This window comes from Anabrus simplex, chromosome 6 (genome assembly GCF_040414725.1).
Source record: "Anabrus simplex isolate iqAnaSimp1 chromosome 6, ASM4041472v1, whole genome shotgun sequence".
Classification (NCBI taxonomy): Eukaryota; Metazoa; Arthropoda; class Insecta; order Orthoptera; family Tettigoniidae; genus Anabrus; species Anabrus simplex.
Window position 1 is genome coordinate 130,674,295 of NC_090270.1, and position 22,963 is coordinate 130,697,257.

General features: G+C 38.7%; 2 protein-coding genes and 1 pseudogene across 2 annotated transcripts in view; 1 reads left to right on the forward strand and 2 right to left on the reverse strand.

Moving 5' to 3' along the window:
* Window positions 1-20,563, reverse strand: part of Polr2D (RNA polymerase II subunit D) — a 72,777-nt gene extending 52,214 nt beyond the window's left edge. The window contains exon 1 of the mRNA XM_068228341.1: window positions 20,337-20,563. The gene's annotated coding sequence lies outside the window, so the exon portion shown is untranslated. The remainder of the gene's footprint in view (window positions 1-20,336) is intronic.
* Ada2a (Transcriptional adapter 2A) lies at window positions 486-20,076 on the reverse strand. The gene is made up of 2 exons (XM_067149922.2): window positions 20,007-20,076; window positions 486-3,892 (listed from the first exon to the last, which is right to left on the reverse strand). The coding sequence occupies exons 1-2, from the start codon at window positions 20,068-20,070 to the stop codon at window positions 2,562-2,564; spliced, it is 1,395 nt and encodes a 464-aa protein (XP_067006023.2). The 5' UTR covers window positions 20,071-20,076; the 3' UTR covers window positions 486-2,561.
* A 168-nt stretch (window positions 20,564-20,731) lies between the features above and the next one.
* LOC136875548 (protein RER1 pseudogene) lies at window positions 20,732-21,553 on the forward strand (annotated as a pseudogene).
* The last annotated feature ends 1,410 nt before the right edge of the window (window positions 21,554-22,963 follow it).

Genomic DNA, 22,963 nt, shown 5'->3' on the forward strand with positions numbered 1-22,963 from the left:
CAAGTGTCAGGATAAAATTTTTCCAAACATTTGTGCTTTGATATAATAAGTAATATGTGTTTTCAGCAGAAACATACCAGTCATGTTTCTTGTACATACATAAAAATAAAATATATTTTACTGCAAATATGCCATTGACTATCTTTTGGTTAGCTTTTATAGCTGAGAAGTGTCAACAAATTTAGCAAAATTGGCAAAATAAAATAAAAACAGCAAAAAACATATCAATTTTTTAAATGATGAAATTAGGCAAAAATTTTCACCACAAACAGTTGCCTATACTAATACCATAACGTATGGAATGTCCGACTCGTTGGCTGAATGGTCAGCGTACTGGCCTTTGGTTCAGAGGGTCCCGGGTTCGATTCCCGGCCGGGTCGGGGATTTTAACCTTCACTGGTTAATTCCTATGGCCCGGGGGCTGGGTGTTTGTGCTGTCCCCAACATCCCTGCAACTCACACACCACACATAACACTATCCTCCACCACAATAACACACAGTTACCTACACATGGCAGATGGCGCCCACCATCATCGGAGGGTCTGCCTTACAAGGGCTGCACTCGGCTAGAAATAGCCACACGAAATTCTTTTAACGTATGGAATTAGAAGTATGAAATCGCACTGCAGCAGCTGGACAATTTGGGGGTAATTGTGAGATGATTTTGCTTTCGCTGAGGTAGATAATTTCCTTCTTAGCTCTTTTGTGAAGAAGAAAAAGAAGAATCAGCATTTCAAGTAGCGGAATACAAATTTGGGGAGTAAACAGAACACATGCTCTTCACAGCATCCTAACTGCAACGATTTCACTGTAATTACATTTAAATCATCCAAAAACTCAAGGAATATAATCTCTCCAGAAACTATTAGCAAACGACAGTTTTGCCAAGACAATTACTATTTCCACTCGCAACAATGTATAAACTTTCCAATCCATCATTCCAATCACATCACTCTTAGTAGAACCATAACATTAAGTGTTAGTGAAACAGGTACATTATCAAGTAAAACTGTCGGACACAATCTTAAGTGCCTTCTACAGTCCCACTATATTCCAACTTTTTTTTTGAGAAGCGAATGTATTTTAATCTTCTAAAAGAATGTTCTGCCATGTAATATGGTCTCTCATAAGCTTCTGATCGTTTATACAATGACTGTGTAGGAATTGATGCATTTAATGCGTCAATCAGAAAGCTGAGATCCTGTGCGAAATTTTCAGTTGTTTCACTACCTTCTAAACCCTCTGAAAAAATACTGATAATTTATCCCACTAGCAACTGATTTACTGAAGCAATGATTAGCTCAAATGCCAATAAAATGTTGGAATAAGTTAGGGTCTAAATGAGCAGATGTGAGTATATCATAATTTATACCATAAGGGCATTTAACGCCTTCGCCAGTTCTCTTAAGTGAGCCTCAGAATGTAAAGGCAGCAACTCACAATTTAAGCAGTGCCTCTGGGAGACCATTTTTAAAAGTAGAGGATTCAAAAGAAACTCACTACTGTTTTCCTTTTTTTTAAATTAACATTTCTTTAACATTGTATCGACTAAAATTTCCTGCTTTTTGCCGAGAGATGAAAATTTAGCGTTTAATTTTACATCCAAAAAAAAAAAAACCTGTTTCAAGCAAATGTATCCTACGTTTAGCAGCCTTTAAATTATTCTGTGTTCTAATCAAATAGTTTCTGATTCTTCAATCTATTCTTTCTTCATTTACAATCTGCTTTATGTCGTACTAACACACCAACACAGATAGGTCTTATGGCAACAGTAGGATCGGAAAGGGCTAGGAATGGAAAGGGAACGGCCATGGCTTTAATTAAGCCACAGCCCCAGCATTTGCCTGGTGTAAACAGTCCATTTTCTAGCCTTTCTAGGGATAACTTTCTTCCATTTTGAAAAAAAAAATAAACAAGTTTTCTTTACATGTTGTAAAGAAATGTCTACGTGAAGAACCAGTGATTATTATGAAAACATGGATACCAGCATAATGCCATCCAAGGTGACAGTGCTGCTGCTATACAACAGGGCCAAGACTCGTTATACACAAGAATTTGCAGGAAAAGGGATATTTACCAGTTTTTTTCAAACTGTGTCTGCTTCCTTTGAAAATATCCAACTTATAAATGCAAAATCCAATGCGTAATATACATACCTTTCTCAATTTTTGTTTAGAAATATTACCTCTTAAACGTTCTTAGTCAAGTTAGAATTAGTAATAACTGTTAGTGAAATCCTCGAACTAAATCTCTGCAACATTACTTTGCTTACAATCTGAACCTTCAATTTATGGTATGAACATACTCATCAAAAGAAAACCATGTATAAGGATTTCCTAGTAGTTTCCGAGTCTACAATCAGAAAGGTTTCCAAGAATGACAAAATATGACCTTATGTGGACCAATGACAATTTGGTTGCTCAAATGAGTTAAGATAAAATAGCCTCAAAAACATCCAATGCCACATAGCTGAAAAATTATACACATCTAATTAAAGACATTCTGTCTTGCTGATCAGCTTGTGCCTTGTCAACACTAAATTCCATGTTAGGTATCTGATTCAAGGTGGTTGTTGTATGTAACCTTCTTGTAAGAGAAAATCATACAGTTTCTTGGTCTTATTCACATCTATCTTAATTAAAGATCTGGCTTGAGCCAATTTCAGTCCCCCATTACGTTTGTATTCAGCAGTCAATAATCTTCGGAAAGTCAAGTATGACTCGGGAACTATTCTTGCAGTAGAACAGAGCTGACGCTCAGCTTGAGACAAATGTTCATATCCAGGTAAGCCAACGATATCAAGAGGAGGTGCTTGGCGTCGCATTGGACCACAGGGCGAAGTAACCATTGGTAGAGAAGGTACAAGTCCTGTGTCAGAAACACTCTGCCAACAATATGCTGGATTAGACATATAGGAACGTCTTTCCTTAAGAAATTCTTCACGGTGCTGTTCTAACTGCTGATAAATACGACCACTGGCAAATCTAGTCAAACCCATCTCACGAAGCTCCTGTAAGCGAGCCATGTATAGACGCAATTCTCCAGCATGATGAAGGCCTTCTAAAATTAAAGTGAAATCTTCATCACTAACAAGTCTCATAAACGGAAATAACCTTTCAACTATAGATCGTGTAATTGTTGAATCATACCGTTGCAGCCAGGAAAGTGTCTTGCGTATAACAATAAGACCATGATCTCGAAGGATCTTCTTTCGACGGACTCGTTCCCTTAGACGCTCGTTATACCTTGCAACAACTCCTGCTTGCAGGGCCCTACCAAGTTCTTGATATTCATCTTCGTCATCAAAAGTATCAGCTTTCAGTTCACAAATATCAGCCTCGGCAAAATTATCATATTCTATCTCAAAATCACTACGAACAGCATTGTATCCTGCCATTGCTCGAGAGCTGCTAGAACTAGGTACGTATCGTGGAGGGTCATCCGAGTCTGTTAGCTTGAAATCAAAAAAAGGCATAGGACCAGTTCCACCTGAAACAGGTTCTCTGAACTGTGGAAGTTCAGGAATGTAGTGATTTTCAACATAATTCTTCATGTAATGTCTCTCGCACTCCTGAGCGGAATGTGTCTGCACCCGTCGAGATATATCACTCCAGTTACCCAGCCCACATTCCAGTAGTGCATCCAAAAGTTCCAATTCTTCTCGAGCGGTCCATGATGAACCTTCAAAGAAATTGAAGTCATTCTGCACCACAATGTAACTATGATCGTTCTTATGAGGATCAGCTTCTGCTCCACAGGAGAAGCAACCAGGACATATTTTAATCTCATAACACTCAGCACAACGAATGTAAGGCTCCTTCAGGGATAGACCGCAGGTGTAGCACAGTGGGCCAGGAGATTCCATTTCCTGTACCACCATACTGGGCCAGTCTGCAACCAGAGGAGAAAATGTGTCATTCTAGGTGTACGTCCTTCCCTTTTAAATCTTAAATGAATAACAGCTGCAAAGTAATTACTGTATTTTTATTTCAAATTCACCCCAGAATGTTGGACAGATTATATCAATGCCAACATTATGTAGAAAAGTTTCAATCAAGCATTCTTATGCATTAACCAATTAGTCTTACAAAAAAATGATTACCTAAAAGTGTTAGAGTAATCATTTGAAAATAATCAAACCTAAAGGGTACCAGACCAACAAAGAACTTGACAGACTGGTACAAAAAGACAGCCTTAAAATATAAGTTCCAACACTATGTGAAAACACGCCCATTTATGGTTACTACCATAATTTATATGAGAGAACTATGTGGAAGGATGGTAAACAGCCTGCAGATGAAGGGAAGACAAGGAAGAGGGAGGCCGAAGAGATGGAGGGAATGTGCAGCAGAGGATATGAGGGAGAAGGGACTATGCAAGGACGACACACTCAACAGGAAGAAATGGAATAGGATATTTAGGAACAGTGACCCTAACAATAGTGATAAGCTAAGGAGGAAGAAGACTATTATTTAGAGCTACAGTATATATATATAAAACTTGATTCAATACTTGTTTGTACTTTCGCAATTCTTTCATGTACAAAGACAGTACAAAATAAGCAAATGTTTTTCGGTAAGCAGTTTTATCAACCCAACAGAAATGCTTCCCTAAACATATCACCGAAGTACACTGACGTGAACTATCACACCTTCTTTAGAACAAGAATATTTATTCAGAATATTGTACATTTAAAACAAGGATTTCTAAATATCCTTAAATGCAAATCATTTATACCCCTAAATCTAAGGTAGAATACCTAGAAATTTGGGCATTTTACCACCATTCTACACAGTAGCAATAATAATAATAATAATAATAATAATAATAATAATAATAATAATATTTGCTTTACATCCCACTAACTACTTTTTAAGGTCTTCGGAGAAGCTAAGGTGCCGGAATTTAGTCCCGCAGGGGTTCTTTTACGTGCCAGTAAATCTACAGACATGGGGCTGCCCCAGCCTTTATGCAATGTTTATGATGGACTGATACAGCAGTTTCCTTTCAAAGATAACAGTCCGAAAGTATTATACTCAAGAAGATGAACTTGTATTTTGTACGGATGTTTCAGATCTTCTACGTCGATTGGGAGAGAAAGAGTATGATCCTAGTAACTGGCGTTTTTTTATTGACTCTTCCAAAATAAGTTTAAAGGCTTTTTGCTTCATAATACAAATGTTCTGGCATCCGTCCACTTGCACACTCCACAAAAATGTCTGAAACATACGAGACCTTAAAGTTGGTGCTTGAAAAAATTAAATATCATGAGCATGGGTGGCAAATTTGCGGTGATTTGAAGATCATCGGATTGTTGCTGGAACAAAAAGGTTATACAAAATTTCCCTGTTTCCTATGCGAATGGGATAGCAGGGCACGGGATAAACATTGGGATACAGTGAATTGGACAGAAAGGAAATAACTACAACCAGAATCCAAAAATGTCTTGAATGTAAGTCTTATTGACCGTGAAAAAATTCTACTTCCATCCTTGCACATCAAATTTGGATTGATGAAACTGTATGTCGAGGCATTAGATAAAAGTAGCCTATGCTTCCAATATTTATCCACTAAATTTCCCTCATTATTAGATGCAAAAATCAAAGAAGGCGTATTTGATGGACCACAGATTCATAAACAGATGAAGGATAAAATTTTCACAGACACAATGACCAAAATTGAGAAAGGCATGGAACGCATTCAATTCCTTGGCAACATTAAGGACCCTCAATACAAAGAAATTGTAAGGAAAATGTTGGTAAAGTTTAAGGATCTCGGTTGTAATATGAGCCTTAAGCTTCATTTCTTAGCTTCGCATCTGGATTATTTCCCTCTAAATTTAGGAGCTGTCAGTGAAGAACAAGGTGAAAGGTTTTACCAGGATCTCAAAGATGCAGAACGACGCTATCAGGGACGTTGGGATGTGAATATGATGGCCGATTACTGTTGGTCGATTGCACGAGACGACCCTTCTAGAGATCATTCAAGAACTTCAAAAACCCAGAAATTCCACGGAAAACGGGAAAAGACGGAGGTGTGAATCTAACCTGTACATAATGTAAGTAACAAAACTATGTATGTTTAACCATGCAATTTTTATTCAAGGTACGGTTATATTAATTTAAAAGCCACTGTACAATCGAAACTAAATAGGCGCTTTATGCCTCAGTTTCACGTTTTTCAATATACATTAAAAATATAATACATACTATCTACTTGCTTACAAAGCAGCATTTATGTGTATTAAATGCATGCAAAATATGATTAGGTTTTGCAAGCTGAAATTTACATTAATACATCAAATTTAATCAATACTAAGTATCAACAATTTTACGTAAGAACAAAATAATATTTTGTAAAATTGCCACCAAACCAGACGTGATTCGCCAAAACTAATTTTTTTCTCAAATTCTGCATTAAGAAATTCATAAAACCCACCTAGTTTTGTTTTCACTGCACAAAAAAAGTTTCATTTTGCAGGCTAGTGTTATGAACAGAGTTGGGAAGCAATTGAGTAATCTGATTATTTGCAATGAATTTTTTTTTACTTTTAACTGTTAATTTAAAAAGAAGTAATTTTCATTTGTAAAATACTTCATGAAAATTATTAATTTTTAATTTTAACAGTTATTTAAAAAAGTAATTTTCACTTTTAATTTACTTGTTGAAATAAAATTGTAATTGTTACATTCCAGTAAGTTTAATCATTACATTCTAGTAACTGATGTACATCACACTGAAGCAGAAACAGGAAAAAAACTAAATAAAAAATGCTGAAGATAACTTTTCCAGTTCTATTATAGCAGAACCAGTAGCTTCACCAGTTATGGATAAGGTACATTATTACTTCTCCAGAACTTCCAAATACAGCATACTTATCCCAGCGATGTTCTTAGAATTAAACACGGGTATTCTTTCATGTGTGACAGAAAACAAGAGTATGAGAACGATAAATGACGTAGGAGTAAAAGATAATATGAAGAGCTGCAAAACCGTTGCGATGTTGCACTGGGAGGGAGAAACGGCGGGTGAGGGGAGGCTTTCTGTTTCCACTTTCAGATCCTGGATATACTTGTATTCTCCGTGATGCAATATAACGGATTTTTCAAAAACTTCACTCCGTTCCCAGAAACATGACAAATTAGAACAACATCTAACTGTCTTCATAATTCTTTTAAGTATTTCCTCCAGCCAACCAAGTATTGTATTAAATACAGTTGGACCCACGCTTACAACTAAATTCGTCCAAGTTTGAATCCATGTACATTCTTAACAGATTTCCATTGTATTTGTTGAATGTACTTTTAATAATGAAGCTATGTACTTTTTAACATAAACTCCCATTGCATTTGTTGATTGTATTTTATCTCTGATATTTTATGTAGGCTATCACTGTTTTTGTTGTGTCTTCTTTGTTTTTTTTTTGCTTTACGTCGCACCGACACAGATAGGTCTTATGGCGACGATGGGACAGGGAAGGGCTAGGAGTGGGAAGGAAGTGGCCGTGGCCTTAATTAAGGTACAGCCCCAGCATTTGCCTGGTGTGAAAATGGGAAACCACGGAAAACCATCTTCAGGGCTGCCGACAGTGGGGTTCGAACCTACTGTCTCCCGAATACTGGATATTGGCCGCACTTAAACGACTGCAGCTATCGAGCTCGGTCCTTGTTATTTTAGCTGATGATGACCTCTAGGCTAGGTTGAAACATGTCCTAGGTAATTTTTTAAACAACTATGTAGCTTTTTATTTTTTATTTTTTTGCTAGGGGCTTTATGTCGCACTGACACAGATAGGTCTTATGGCGACAATGGGATAGTAAAGGCCTAGGAGTTGGAAGGAATCGGCCGTGGCCTTAATTAAAGTACAGCCCCAGCATTTGCCTGGTGTGAAAATGGGAAACCACGGAAAACCATCTTCAGGGCTGCCGATAGTGGGATTCGAGCCTACTATCTCCCGGATGCAAGCTCACAGCCGCACGCTTCTACGCGCACGGCCAACTCGCCCGGTGTGTAGCTTTTTAAACAGACCGTTTATTAAATGGCAGAAGTTTATTGAACAGGTGGACTTTATATAATTAAATTCTTTTAGAATTTCATCTTAGATATTTGAAGTCAATATGGAACCGGAATGAAGTTCGTTATTGATGTCTTCATACCGCTGTGCATTGTGGTTCAATGCTCGAGGAAGTCAACAAGCAGAGGGCCCCTGCAATCAAAGAAGAAGGTTATTATGACTTTACCGGAACTTGTGTGAACAGCTTTGGATTTCTTTGGTGGGGGAGAATTGCGATGTTTCCATTGTTGGCTTTGAGGTGTGTCCTCGGGTTCGAAATGTTGGGACTACACTTCGTCCCGTTACAATACGGGACAGAAACACATACTCTTCCTCGTGCTACCGCTGAAGGATGACTCAGACATGATGCATGCTGTCAATCTTTTGTCCCTCTGTCAGTTGACACGGAACCCACTGCGCGCAAATTTTTCAGAAATGCAAATTATGTTTGATAATAGCATGCACAGAGCCACGCCTAATGCCGACCTGAACATGAATTTCTTCCTCCATGATTCGTAGATTTTCCCAGATAAGGCCATCAATCCGCCCTCACACATCAGGAGTAACAGCTCGATGGGCCTATCCTACACCCGCATCATCTTGCAATGATATGCGCCCTTCTCGGAATCTCCTATGCCACTCGGACATGCAGTGTTTGCCATACACAACAGACATGCAACAATGAGTTTTACATATTCCAGCGCCCTCAGCCACCAGAAAACGAAACGCACTTCTCTTCTTGCCTCCATTTCTACAGCTGGACGACCACACTACATCAGTTCGTGCACCAATAAAGACATAACCCAACAACAGCGTGCATCTCTCAGTTGCCATTACATAGTTTTCCTACCACAGCGAAGGCAGTATCGATACATAACAACAGTGCTGCCACCTTTCGCACGGAATGTGTGTTATGGCGGGTGTTCGGTTTTCATTTGACTGCCCCTATATAATCGACTGTTCTACCTTTCAAAGCTTAATATGCAATCCTCCATTAATTAACCACCTTTATAAATGTACACTGACGAAAAAAAAAAAAAAAAAAACCTGTAACATCCTCAAGAACAAAGTCATTTCATTCACAAGCAATATGACAGGTAGTTTACCACTGCAAGAGTATACTTCAGACCAAATGAAACACGTCACAATAAAGGGTGCCCAAAACAATCGCATCAATTCACAGTGTACCCCTCTCTGGCAACAATGCAGACATATATTCGTGCATGCAAACGATGTTGAATTTCATCCAGTGATAGATTTTCCCAAGCATCTTGCACTTTTAATGCAATTTTGCAATGGTTTTTTTGCAGGCTATGCTTCATGTCCCATACATGTTCAACTGGAGAGAGATCCGGTGATCTTCCTGCCAGGGCAGCTATTATACACCACGTACAGTACGTTGCGCCGCAGCAACTGTATGTGGACATGCAGTGTCCTGCTTAAGAGGCACAGCACCTTCCTTTCGAGCAAATGGCAATAGTAGGCCTACGGCACAACAACCTGTGCATTGTAGAAGGCACTGTTACGTTACCTGCAGAAACACCAACTGTGACCACGAGTTGTAACTGATGCCACCCCCACACCACAAAGCCTCGGATGGGACCTGGGTGTCATGGGCGAATGCACTCCGGAATAGGTCGCTCACCAGGTCTACGCTGTACTCGTGTACATCACTGCATACAGACAGAACCTACTCTTGTCACTGAAGACAACAGAGCGCCATTCCCCTCTCCAGTCGACTCTTTCACGACACCAGAGTCGCCGTGTTCAGGCAGCAGCACGCCGGCCTCTCTCCACTGGGTTCCGTTGTTCAAATCGTGGTCACTCCCTGTGTGATTTGTGCTGGACAAAGCGGAGGCGGTACAGGGTTTTCTCCGGGTACTCCGGTTGTTCCTGTCATCTTTCATTCCAGCAACACTCTCCGCTATCAGTTCATTTAATTTGTCAGTCTAATCATTGCCCCAGAGCAGTGCAACAGGCTTTGGCAGCCAGCCACATTCCATTCCTGACCTGGTTGAAACTGGAAACAGATATGGATTTTCATTTTCAACAGAGGGAAAGCTTCTAGAAACATGACAGAAAGACTGTTTAGCCAGCTTCAGAAAACTTGAGAAAGACTAAAATAATTTCCATGAAACTAGCACGCAGCAATTTATGTTTCATATTTTTCTGTACAGAAGGTAACTATGAAAAAGAAATATAAGCCTAATAAAGTAACTTAGCCTAAATACAAAAGCCTCTGACACCTAGCTGTGAAGACACATTACAGCAATTTTCATGAGGCACACAGAAGTAAATTAAACCCTGAATCATGCGCCGCTCTCTGGTTTGGCATGTAAATTTGCTATATAAATAGTGGTGGACACATGAGAATCCAACATTAATCTAATGAAACTGCATTCCATGACGCAATATTTGCTATTCAGCATATTATTACAGCAACAAAACCACAACGCTTTTCTTTCAACCAGTTTTCTGATCCATTACAAAGATTTCTTAATGGAATTTTCCGTGACTGAATACAAGAAGACAGTTGGACACTGCCAATAAGATGCAGCTCCTGCATGAACAGAGAACAATTCAACAAGGTACAGTGAATAATGTTTACAAGTACAGAATTATACAAGTAGATTTCTTGGCTACCACATTCTCCTGATCTGACAGTCATAAACATTAATATTTAGTCCTGATCTGACAGTCATAAACATTAATATTTAGTCAGTTTATAGGAAAAAGTGTACACAAGTAGGCCAACTCCTGTACAGTAGAAATGATTTCACTCAGAGAAATTCCGAAAATACCAGATGCCGAAGAAACAGGCTAAACAGAAATATCTCACTATAACACTTATCTACAGGCTAAAGGAGAACATTTCCAGTACTTGCTGGGATACAGTAAGTCATATTTATTGTTACAGGACTGATGAACCTCAAAACAACAAAAACCAACATCATAACTACTATTGGTTTTTGCTACTGACGTGTCTGCAATAATTCATTGGGGGTAATAATATTAATGAGGTTGATGAGGTTGTTATTAAAGGTTACAGATCTCTTCACATGGTTATGAGAGTATTTACGGGTTGTAGTCAGCATGTAAAGGAAAAGGCGTGTAAGTCTCTGGTAAGACCACAATTACAGTATGGTTTCAGTGTATGGGACCCACACCAGTACTGATGATGATGATGATGCTTGTTGTTTTAAGGGGCCTAACATCGAAGGTCATCGGCCCCCCACACCAGTACTAATAATTAACAGAAATGGAAAAGGTCCAAAGGAAAGCAGCCCGGTTTGTTCTGGGTGACTTCCGACAAAGGAGTAGTATTAAGAAAATGTTGTAAACTTTGGGCTAGGAAGACTTGTAAGGGGATACTCTATTATGTGGTATGTAATTGATATAATCTTAACCATAATAGTCTATAGTAAATTGATCCATATTGACAACCAATATATCACATTGTTGATTTTAAATATTTAGATGTAACAATGCTTTTTAAACAGGCTATGAAATGCCGTAAACTGGGGTTACTTTGTGACAGTTTTGACGATTTCTTCAATATAATCGGAATAATATCATTATGTATTAAGTTTTTTCCTATATTACTGTATGCTCCATCCTTTATTCATGTTTTGCAACAATGTTTAGACGTATATTCGCATTTAATCACTCAATATTTCAATAAGAACTTGTCACAATGTTACCCCGTTAGGTGGGGCTACTTTGTGACACCATCCCTTTTATCATTGCATTTCCACATTTGGTGCAGATGTCACAAAGTTACCCCCATTAAGTGGTTACTTAAGACTTTGGCTAAATATAAAAAGAGAATTTCTTCCACAACCATAATAATAATAATAATAATAATAATAATACAAAACACTGTAGATTTTTTAATCCCTCAGATATAAACACTTGAAATATTTGCATCATTCAAGAGAGAATAGTTTACAAACTGTTTACATTGCGCTGTGTTTTGTGAGTTTTGGTATGTCATAGATTTCAAGTATTCCTCTTTGTATGGCTGGATTAATTTTACACCATATTTCGTCATCTGCTTCTAGATTTTATCCTTGATATCCGGCCACATCCCAGTGCTATCCATTGCACTGACAACTGCACCTCACTTGAAAATTTTGTTACAGTTCCGGGACAGTTTTTGCCTTTTAATATTACGATTACGTGTGTTCCAATAGTCTTATCAGATTCGAAGGTACGATTTTTGCGAGTAGGAAGTTCTTCAGTCAGAAGTAGATTCTTCTTCATGGAGTGAAATCTCTTTTCATTCAGCACAGATATCATCATCATTTTTACTTGAATCCTCTATTCGGGTGTCTTTACTGTTCTTTGAACGATAGTTCCTGTTGGTGTCACTACAGCTAGGAATCTTCTCTGCAGTGTCAAAATCTGAAGCTGTCATACCTTTTCCGGGTGGTACATCTATGTGTCTCCTCTTCATTCAGCTATTAGTTGTTACCTCATCCTGTTTTGTGATTCAGGTGCTCAACGAAACTTACTTACAGCTTGTTTCACGGCAACCCCTTCTACATTTAAAGTTAAAAACTTAATCACTGATCCGTACTGAACTAATAATTACAATGCTAAAAAGAGAAAGATGTTCCACCTATTCAATACAATAATATTGTTGCACAAATTAATGTAGCAACATATTTAATATGTTATGGGACCGGTTTCGACATATGTCCATGACATCATCATCCGACACAAAAATGGCAAAAAGTAAACACTTTTCTTGAATTAAAAATAGAAGTTAATGTAGAGGTTCTTGAGCACTCTGCCAGCCAACATTCTGGTGGTGAAATTTGTTTCCAACAATGGGACTCAAACTGGCTAACCACTATGTTACACTTTATGTCTTTAACGATCATGGCCACCAAACTGGCAGCTACTGTAGATACAGAGTAGTACTGGATTCAAAGGAAAACTGGATAAATTCTACAGACAGTCCTCACCAATATTAGTGCCTCCGCTCCAAGCGGAGTGACTGCGTTTTGTTTACTTCTCGCAAAGGACATGGTCAGGGCTGCCAACCTCTCTAGTTAAGAACTAAGATGAGGAGGAGAGGAAAGAATGGAAGTTAAAGTAATACAAGACTGTTTTCTGTGTAAACACCATTGGTCTGGATAGGTTAGGATAGGGGTGGACAAGACCATTGGTCTGGCTTAGTTAGGGTACGGGTGGACACGACCACTAGTCTGGATAGGGTAGGGTAGAGAGCCATGGTGGCCTTAAGCCTCTAGTTTCTTGTGTAAACACCATTGGTCTGCACTGGTTAGGGTAGGGCGACAGTAGTGCATTCTATGAAGGCTAGTGGTGGAAAATTGAATTAGAACAGTAATAATTTTTTATAACAGACTGGCATGAGGTGATTACAGTTACAACTTTTTTTTCCATATTTTTTTCAAAACACACAATGTCCCAGGGCAATAACAGTTGGCCTAGGACGATAGCAGAGCATTGTATGTCCGATACGACACATCACCGCCTATATCAGGTATATTTGTGCTTTTATTCTGCCGGGTTGGTAATAAAATATAATTACTATGATTGACAGGAATGACATCATACAAGTAGCTACTTCTGCAATGGACAATACCCAATGCTGCTCTTCATTAGTTCATAAAAGTAAATGTACTTCTGGGGGCAGAATGGTGAGTTCCAGGACATCGCAATGAACACATCTCTCCTCTAAAAGGAATTCCAAGTAAGATTTGCATAAATTCTACTCCTTAATAATGTTACTAAGGTTGGTGTACAGGGCCTGTATTTTTACTTGTGGAGAATCAACATACATTGCATAGAAATATTTTAGAATGTGACTGCCTCATCCGCTTAAATTATTCATATTCAGAGCATAATTAGAGAACCATCCTTTTCTTCTATGATGCTCTCAGCCATACAGTTGTGATGAATTATTCACTGTCCTAGAGGATTCAGAGAATATGGAAAAATAAATAATAGTAGTAGTAGTAGCAGTAGTAGATTTAGAGAATGATTCCACAGATTGCTTCATGCAAGAGGCATACAGTGTGAACAGTATTCATCAAAGCAGTGTAGGGCAAGGAGATAAACTGACAGCATCATAACACCAGGAAAGTCTATTAAAACTGAATCGGTTGGTACACCTCTACGCTGCAAATTTGAATTTTCCGCCTTAAAGTACCTCTCTACAGGAGAAACCCTGAACTGTAACAACTGAATCAACTCTACTGTTTATCAGAAGATGTCACTGGGTGTTTTTGATTTGCTTTTGTTGATTAAGAAGTGTGGACATTCTCTAACAGATGTTTCTACTAAAAAACTATGATAGTGCACTCTGGTGTGAAGCAATGAACTTTGTGAGTAATGCTAAGGGCTTTACGTCGCGCGGACACAGATAGGTCTTATGGCGACGATGGGATAGGAAAGGCCTAGGAGTTGGAAGTAAGTGGCCATGGCCTTAAGTAAGGTACAGCCCCAGCATTTGCCTGGTGTGAAAATGGGAAACCACGGAAAACCATTTTCAGGGCTGCCGATAGTGGGATTCGAACCTACTATCTCCCGGATGCAAGCTAACAGCCGCGCGCCTCTACGCGCACGGCCAACTCGCCCGGTGCAATGAACTTTCTTGGAGAAATTTTGTATTCATAAGTTTTGTCTTTACTAAATTTTGTTCTTTCATTTGGGGGTTGGCAATATTAAGCTTTCTTTCCACCTGTTTTGAATTTAACCAATCCTAAATTTATGTAATTAATTTCCCACCAATAAGGTGTTTCTTCATCGATTTGTGTGTAACTTTTGCTGTTAGCCAATAAACGTTTGTGGGCGGGTCTTTATCATTCATGAAAGGTCTCGAATTTTCCTCGAGGGTATAAAAACTGCTGATTTTCTTGTCTCCGCGCCACTTCAATAACATCTAGCTTAGCATGTGGATATGGAGCAGGGGGCGGGAAGCACCTCTTTCTTCGGGCAACAGATCTTCAACAAGGTAATAACCGTTTAACATCTTTTCTTGCTAGCTCAGCAATTTAACTCGTGGGGAAGGTTCGAAACCTTTAATATGTAACCCATCTCTTTAAAATGTAAATCCCTTTTCAATCTATGTAAAAACTACAAATTTCTTCAACTGTAAATCGGGGATAGAGAGTGCTTTACCCTCTCGAGCTCCCCTTCATTTTTTAATTTGAGGCGACTATGTTCTCGTAACCGTTTTTCTCTTCCTTCTTAATGTGTTAAATTTATTTTGTATACTAGTCACCTCCACAGATTGGGATTAGCCCCTGTGTAATCGGCCTAGTGCCTCTTAGGTTTTAAAATGTGTATTTAGGAGAGTTAACTCACGCCTCCATTCCTTTTGCATTTAGGGCCATTTAAAGTAACCTATTATTTTTCATTTTAGGCCCAGTAGAGTGGGTACAAGTTACCCCTGTTTATTTATAAGTGAGCCTTGAGGGCAGTTTGTAGTAAAGTCCGTTTATGGCCTCTTAATAGGCTTGAAAGATTGAGAGCGGGTCAGCTCTTTCTGGTATTTTGAAAGGTGCCTCGGGGAGACTTGACATTTTGATTGCTCCATGTAATTAGGGGCATTCTGCCCTTTGGTATTTTGTGGTTGTGAGCTGAGAGCTCAAGGATTGACGAATTTGGGCTCGTAGCCCAGAATTTGTAAAGACCCCTTAACTTGTGCTTTCTTTTGTAAAGTTGCATTGTACCTGACTTTCTTTGTTATTTCACCTAGTGAAAATTGTTAAATGTTGTTATCTGTTGAAAATATAACCTTTATTTAAATTTTAAATTCATCTTTAAGACTTGTAGTTAGACCCATTTCAGCCTGCACCTTCTTTCACCTGTGCCTTCCACGGATAACACCATAACAAAAATAATATGTGTATAAACCTCTCTCAAAGCTAATCCTGTGTTTTTCATCTACTTACATTATTCATAAAAATTAAGTTGGTTTATGTGATCATTATTTTGTTCGAATTCATAGAAGTATGATTTGTGTCCCAATCAAGCGCTGACCTTCTGAGCCCAAGTTAGCAGGTTCTTTCTTTTTACAATTTGCTTTACGTCGCACCGACACAGATAGGTCTTATGGGGACGATGGGAGAGGAAAGGCCTGGGAGTGGGAAGGAAGCAGCCATGGCCTTAATTAAGGTACAGCCCCAGTATTTGCCTGGTGTGAAAATAGGAAACCACGGAAAACCATCTTCAGGGCTGCCGACAGTGGGATTCGGACCCACTATCTCCTGGAGTTAGCAGGTTCAATTGCCGTTCAGTCTGGTGGTATTTTAAGGTGCTGAAATATGCCATCTTGGAGTTGGTAGATTTACCAGCATGCAAAAGAACTCCCGTTGAACAAAATTCTGGCATCTTAGCATCTAATCTACAAAAACTGTAAAAATAGGCTACGTAGTAACATTATTAACAGATGAACAATTTGGTAACTGCATCTGATTTGCCAATAACTGAATATAACCACCCAAAAATTGTCTTTGAATTGATATTTCACAACTAGGTGATGCAACAAACTTTTAAACTATGAAAGTATTATTGCTTAACACAGCACCATACAGATTTGATTGTGGGTACCCAAAAAACACATTAAAAATCTGGGAGGACATCGCTCAGACGATGCCAGAATTCAGTAAACAGGACCTCCATCATTGACGCATTAACCTACACAACAACAAAATTACACAGCAGCAAATTCTATGTTAGAGTGTGGACAAAAAATGAATTACACCTGGATGAAAGCAAAGAGGGTCAAAGAGCGCAAGCTCCCAGGTTAGAGCCACAAAGCAGCCTACAGGCCTCTAGTGTCCCCTGAACAACAGCGTGGGTCTGTTTAGGTCATTAGTGTTGCTTGGTTAATAGACTATTCACCTGTTTAGGCCACTGGTTTGTAACCTTTAGTGGTAATATTAAAAGAACTGTTCCGACAGCTAACACAGAAGGAAGGGCTTAGTACGGTACGGTTGTTTGGTGCTACCACAATCCTACATTCCTTTCTCTTTCAGACTGCTGTATTCTGTTGTAGCGTGTGACAAAATCTATTCTCAGACTAATTCTTCAACACATCACAGAAATGAAGTAATTTAATATGAAAAATAGTATTAACATGCTATTTACTGTGAGCAGTTAAAAGTTTGTTTCAAAACAGGCCGACCTGTGACCATACCTCAAGAGCACCAAAGCCATCTATAGTGAGCACGAGAGGAAAGTGGCTAGAGTACGTAGTATGCAATTTAGAAATATTCCCAGAATCATAAATTTTATTCCGGATAGCCACATCAAAACATCTGGGGGGGGAATGACCATCAATGCAAAACCTGGGCAGAGCCACTTGGGACCAATGTTGAGATCCTGTGAATAGAATTCACAAGCAGTAACTTAATAAAAACGCGAGATCTGTTTTCTGAGACCCAACAACCTACCAATACAATCCTATCATGTGCAACAAATCCAGTGCAAATATCAGGTCATTTACTCAAAAGGTGATTTTAATTTAGATTCAGACTGGTATTAATCTTCAGCTGCCTGCTGTCATTTCTTGATGGATGCAGTACTTTTGCATCCATCTCTTGGCACAGGCCAGAGCAAAGTGTAGCTTCCAATGAAGTCCCATGGCTGTGACAATATGGAAGCTGCTGGGACGTGGGTCATGCTGAGTAATGACATTCAGAGCACAACCAGTGCGTCTGAGTGTTATGAAAGGTGTTGCTCATAGGGTCAGTTGTGCTACAATAGCACTGCCTGGCCCAGTGAGGAAAGCAATGGCAAACTACCTCACTCCTCGTCTTGCCTAGTACGCCTCATTTAGGTACTGCCATTGGTTTTTGTGGTTTTCCTATAACTGCATAGCCTTTGGTGGTGCTATTTGGAGATCCAACCAGCCTCTGGGCTGATGACCTAACAGATTAATCTTCAGATCACACTCCAGAAAACCTTCTTGATAACAACCTTCTAACAATATTCTATAAAAACATATCTACATCAGAATGAGACAAAATATCTGCATCAGCAAAGTATATCTTCTCCACATAGATCATAAGGGCATCCAGATCTTGTCCTGGTTTTTATAATTAAGTGCAGTTCTGCAAATACAATTCCAAAGAACTTTACTACCGGTACAAATTCAGTTCCAACTGCTGTTGATGATTAATAAACATACAGCACATTATGTTAACAGGGAGACGACAATGGCTTCACTCAAAGAAAAATTAAATAACGTGCCAATTATCAACCTAGCCCTGTATAAACGTCTAAAAATCGCACGACGGAAGCTACAGGGTAACTAAGTCTGGTGCAGATATCTTCAACCAAACCGTAGCTGCATGGCAGTAGCCAGAGAGAGTATACAGCCTTCAAACTATGCTATAAATGCACGACATGTGAGTAAGTGCCATAAACCTACAACCTGTTTTCCAGTCAGTGACCGGGTCAGGGATGGAATGAACCAAGCCGGCTGGGAAGCCTGTCGCACTCCTCTGGAGCAATGATTAATGACTGACAAATGAAATGAAATGACATTTGAGTGTGTTGCTGGAATGAAATATGACCTGGAGAAAAAAAACTGTCCTGCCTCTGCTTGGAGTGACCGGAATTTGAACCAACGAACCCAGCGGTGAGAAGTCGCCTGAGCCACAGAGGCTCCAATGTAAGTGCCATAAATATAATAAAAATAACCATCCAATAAATGATCAGGGGTCGAGAGATACCTTTCTGAAATTGAAGAGCTCCCACAATTACATGATGAACAGGTTAGAAATATTAAGCTACAAACACAACTAACAGTGATATATGAGGGAACTCAAGAACAGTTCATCCAAAAGTATGTTTATAATGATTCCAGTTAATGTCTCATTAACTACTTTTCAGAGATGTTGAGGGAGCGGAATTTTCTCCTGCGGGAGTTCGTTTACGTGTCGGTAAATCTGTCGACATGAACCTGACGTATTTGCTCATCCTCAAATACTACTGGACTGGTCAGACTGACCCACCAACTTGAGCTGGGCAGGCCAGCGTTCTACTAACGTGAGCTATCAGCCCGACAAAAGTATGATTATTTTGCAATTTGTGTCACCACATATAATGCGAAAAACACTACACAACATGCTGGTACAAACTAGAACGATTAATGTTTTTTTAGCTAGTTGTTTTACGACGCGCCGACACAGATAGGTCTTATGGCGACGATGGGACAGGGAAGGGCTAGGAGTGGGAAGGAAGCGGCCGTGGCCTTAATTAAGGTACAGCCCCAGCATTTGCCTGGTGTGAAAATGGGAAACCACGGAAAACCATCTTCAGGGCTGCCGACAGTGGGGTTCGAACCTACTATCTCCCGAATACTGGATACTGACCGCACTTAAGCGACTGCAGCTATCGAGCTCGGTAGAACAATTAATGTAACAAACTGTGGTAAGAAAGCGGTCCCTAGCATACATAATTTCATGTTAGAAAAAAAATCACTCTAATATTCAGAATGCTGAAACTGTGACAAGTTTAGAGGACACTTGTTCATACAGTACAAGTTGATACCATGTCACGTTCAGTATTAATGTGAGTCAATTCGAAAATAAAATGACATGAATATTACGACGTTCTCTGATGTTTTAAAACCCTCTTTTTTGATGAAAGTATTTACGATAAGTAGCTTTGAAAAATACACCTATAAATGTACAATGTATTGAGCTACATTTACAAATTACAGAAATGCCAAGAAGTGTTGAGGACAGCTTGATCGAAAAAAGCGAGAAAATCAACCAATCGTTACCTTTCCATAAAATGGCATTTCAACTCGAAATTTGGCATGTATTCATCAAATAAACTACATAACAAACCTAACCTATTCAACTACCGAAACTGTCAGTAAGCAAATCGAAATAAAAAGGAAAGTTCTTATCGATCTACAGCTAAGCATAATATATATGTCAATTGAATATAATTTATATAAACCTTTTGGAAATTGTAAATCGGCAGCATCCTCCTCAACAGCATCTAGTATATGCTGAGCAGCCATGCTTTGCTTGCACCAGACACTCGCGCTTGTTTCAAGTTTTCATACATAGAGTGAAAGAATAATTATACCGCTATTCTCCTTGGTATTTATAAGATCATAGAATAAATTCCTATCTTATATTTTACACGTATTTCACCCTTTGAAGCAAGGATTTGGAACCTAGCACGGTTAACTAAAGTGAAACAACATGGATTATTATTTTATTGTATTCGAATGTTGAATATAATAAATAATGTAAACGCTCTTCCCATCTAATTCTAACTTACCCCAAAAGATGCCACTTAACTACTTTCTCCAAGTAACGTGTATATACGTTGCCAACGCTGAGTGGCCGATAACCATGTACTGCGTCACTGTTGGCAAAACTGCAATGCAACATGAAAGCAGTTAATGTATGTGGTAAACAAAAATCAGTAGTGAGTGAACGTCTGTTTCGTCATATAAAACTATTAGTCCAGAGATTTTCTGCTACGATCAGCGTAGAAGGTGCTTCAAAGATGTTGCTATAAAGTAAAACTTTTGTGATTGAATACTAGCCTCTTAGAATAAAAACAATGCTCGTTCTCTTCAGCTCTTAAGAAGTGCAATAAAAACCCAAATTATGAAAGAAAGTGATCCAGATACGGGTTCCCATTGTGGTATACGAGGAAGAATTTCCCAAATGTATCAGAATGCACTGGATAAGGTTACACCGTACGTAAAACTTCGTTGGACTTCGGTTGTGTTTCTCATCGCCATATTTTATCTGCGAGTACTACTACTTCAAGGATGGTATATCGTCGCGTATACCCTAGGAATTTATCATCTTAACCTCTTCATAGGATTTCTAACACCACAGACGGATCCAGCTCTTGCAGCACTTTTCCCAGATGACGACGGACCAGTGCTTCCACAGAGTGCAAGTGATGAATTTCGTCCATTTATTCGTCGTCTTCCGGAGTTTAAGTTTTGGCACTCCGTAACAGTATCAACTATAATTGCGGTTATTTGTACGCTTTTAGAAAGCCTTAATTTTCCTGTATATTGGCCCATATTACTTGGATACTTTATATTACTGTTTTTCTTAACAATGAAACAACGGATCAACCACATGATCAGATATCGTTATTTGCCCTTTACCCACGGGAAACCTCGTTACCGCAAGCGCCGGCAAGCTGCTTCTGATATTATAGCTACGTAAGTACTGTAATCTTTGCAATTCCTATAAAAGGAATTAACGAAAGAGTAAACTGAGTCCGAAACTCGTTTATGCATGTATGATATGAGACAGAACCAATAGTCCTATGTGGAGCAAAGTCAATTTCAGTGCGAAATGATGACGTACCTGTACTCTAATTTCAGTTAGCCTACTGGTTAATAAAATATACTGCTGCCTCCTATGAAAGAAAGCTGTCAAGAGTGATTTATAAGTAGGTATAATTATAAATGTTTGACAGAGTTGTTTTAAAAAGTTACTGAATATATTATGGAAAGAACATGGAATTTGGGAAGTAGAAGAGACCAACGCCATCGGAAGATTCTCACCATATGTGCCTGCCAAAGACTGCTTTGTTTTGAAAAATGAAAATTGTTACTAATAGTATGGAACATTTTTGTCAAATATTTTGCGCCATTTAAAGTGTAATAAATAACTCTTAAAATAACTGGTCACTGTAAATTATATTGGTCAACAAAATTTCAGTTTTTGAAAGTTAAAGAAGTACAACGGGGGATTCTTATTGAATTTTTTGTGCTGATTTCAAATCAATTTAAAGAACTTTTCCATCACAATAATTTTGGAGTAATTGCATGAATAACATTGCCGTTGATTATAAATTTTAATATGTGTAACACCTAAGGTAGAATGGTAAAACTAATTCCGTACCTACCGGGTGGGCGAAAGTGAGGTTAGAGATCCAACATGGCGCGGCTCGGATGGCATAATGTAACACTCGGCAGGCTTGCAAACTTATGCATTCTTAATGACAAGACCATTGTGCTGGATTGGTTAGGTGCAGCGAGTGACAAAACCATTGGGCCGGATAGGTTAGGTCCGCGGAGTGACAAAACCATAGGTCTCGATTTGATAGATCCGGCTAGTGACTATTTTCGTGGAAAACTGTACAAACACCCGAGTTAATTCGTTAATAACAAGTATATCCTTTGTCGCACATAACATGTGTAACGAGCTACACCAAAATTTAGCTTATTTTATTCTACGTTTAATTCTGTGGAGTAGAAATTTTTATCCTTCCCAGTCAAAATGATAAGAGAAGTTAAATTTAAAAAATGCCGGTATTTGATCCGTTTCCAACGGAGCGCTCACTTTGAAAATGCATAACTTAAAATGTATTGATCTGATCGTTACCAAACTTTAATATGTCTTAAAGTAACTTATTGTTGATCTGTATACCAAGTTCTTATTTAATCTGATGTTTATTAAAAAGGTTGTTGTAAATTTTGTGAAGCAACATCTTCTCATTACTGGGCGATCACAGCCATTTAAAAAATCAGATTATTATGTAACTCATGAGAATGTGAGGCTAAAATTAAAACTGCTTTTTGCCTGCATGCAATTGTTGGTTTTATAATAATTTACATTTAATTGGGTGGTTGTGTGAGAAGAAAACAGCCTACCGGCCGGCAAAAACAGTGCACTTGGCCCTGAAAACCCTAGAAACGTTGCCGGATTGAACATCAATTGGGCGTTCCCTGCTGTACAATAAGTGGATATTTGTTGTTTCATTAGTTGTTTAAAACCTTTATTGGACTAGCTCTCCATATATCAGCGATAGAATTACGTAGTATATTTCGTATTTAGGCTACGTTCCGTCTCTTCGTTTCGTTTGTAATTAATGCATCAGTGCACTTCGCAGAATTAATTGGAAACTTACTTTCCTCAGAAGTAAAGAAG

What these genes read in the sequence shown, in the direction of transcription:
- Ada2a (XM_067149922.2), bottom strand. Translation starts at nt 20,070, where the DNA reads ATGGCTGCTCAGCATATACTAGATGCTGTTGAGGAGGATGCTGCCGAT. An exon ending in CGATTTACAATTTCCAAAAG is followed by an intron (nt 3,893 to 20,006) that starts GTTTATATAAAT and finishes CTCTGGTTGCAG; the next exon opens with ACTGGCCCAGTATGGTGGTA.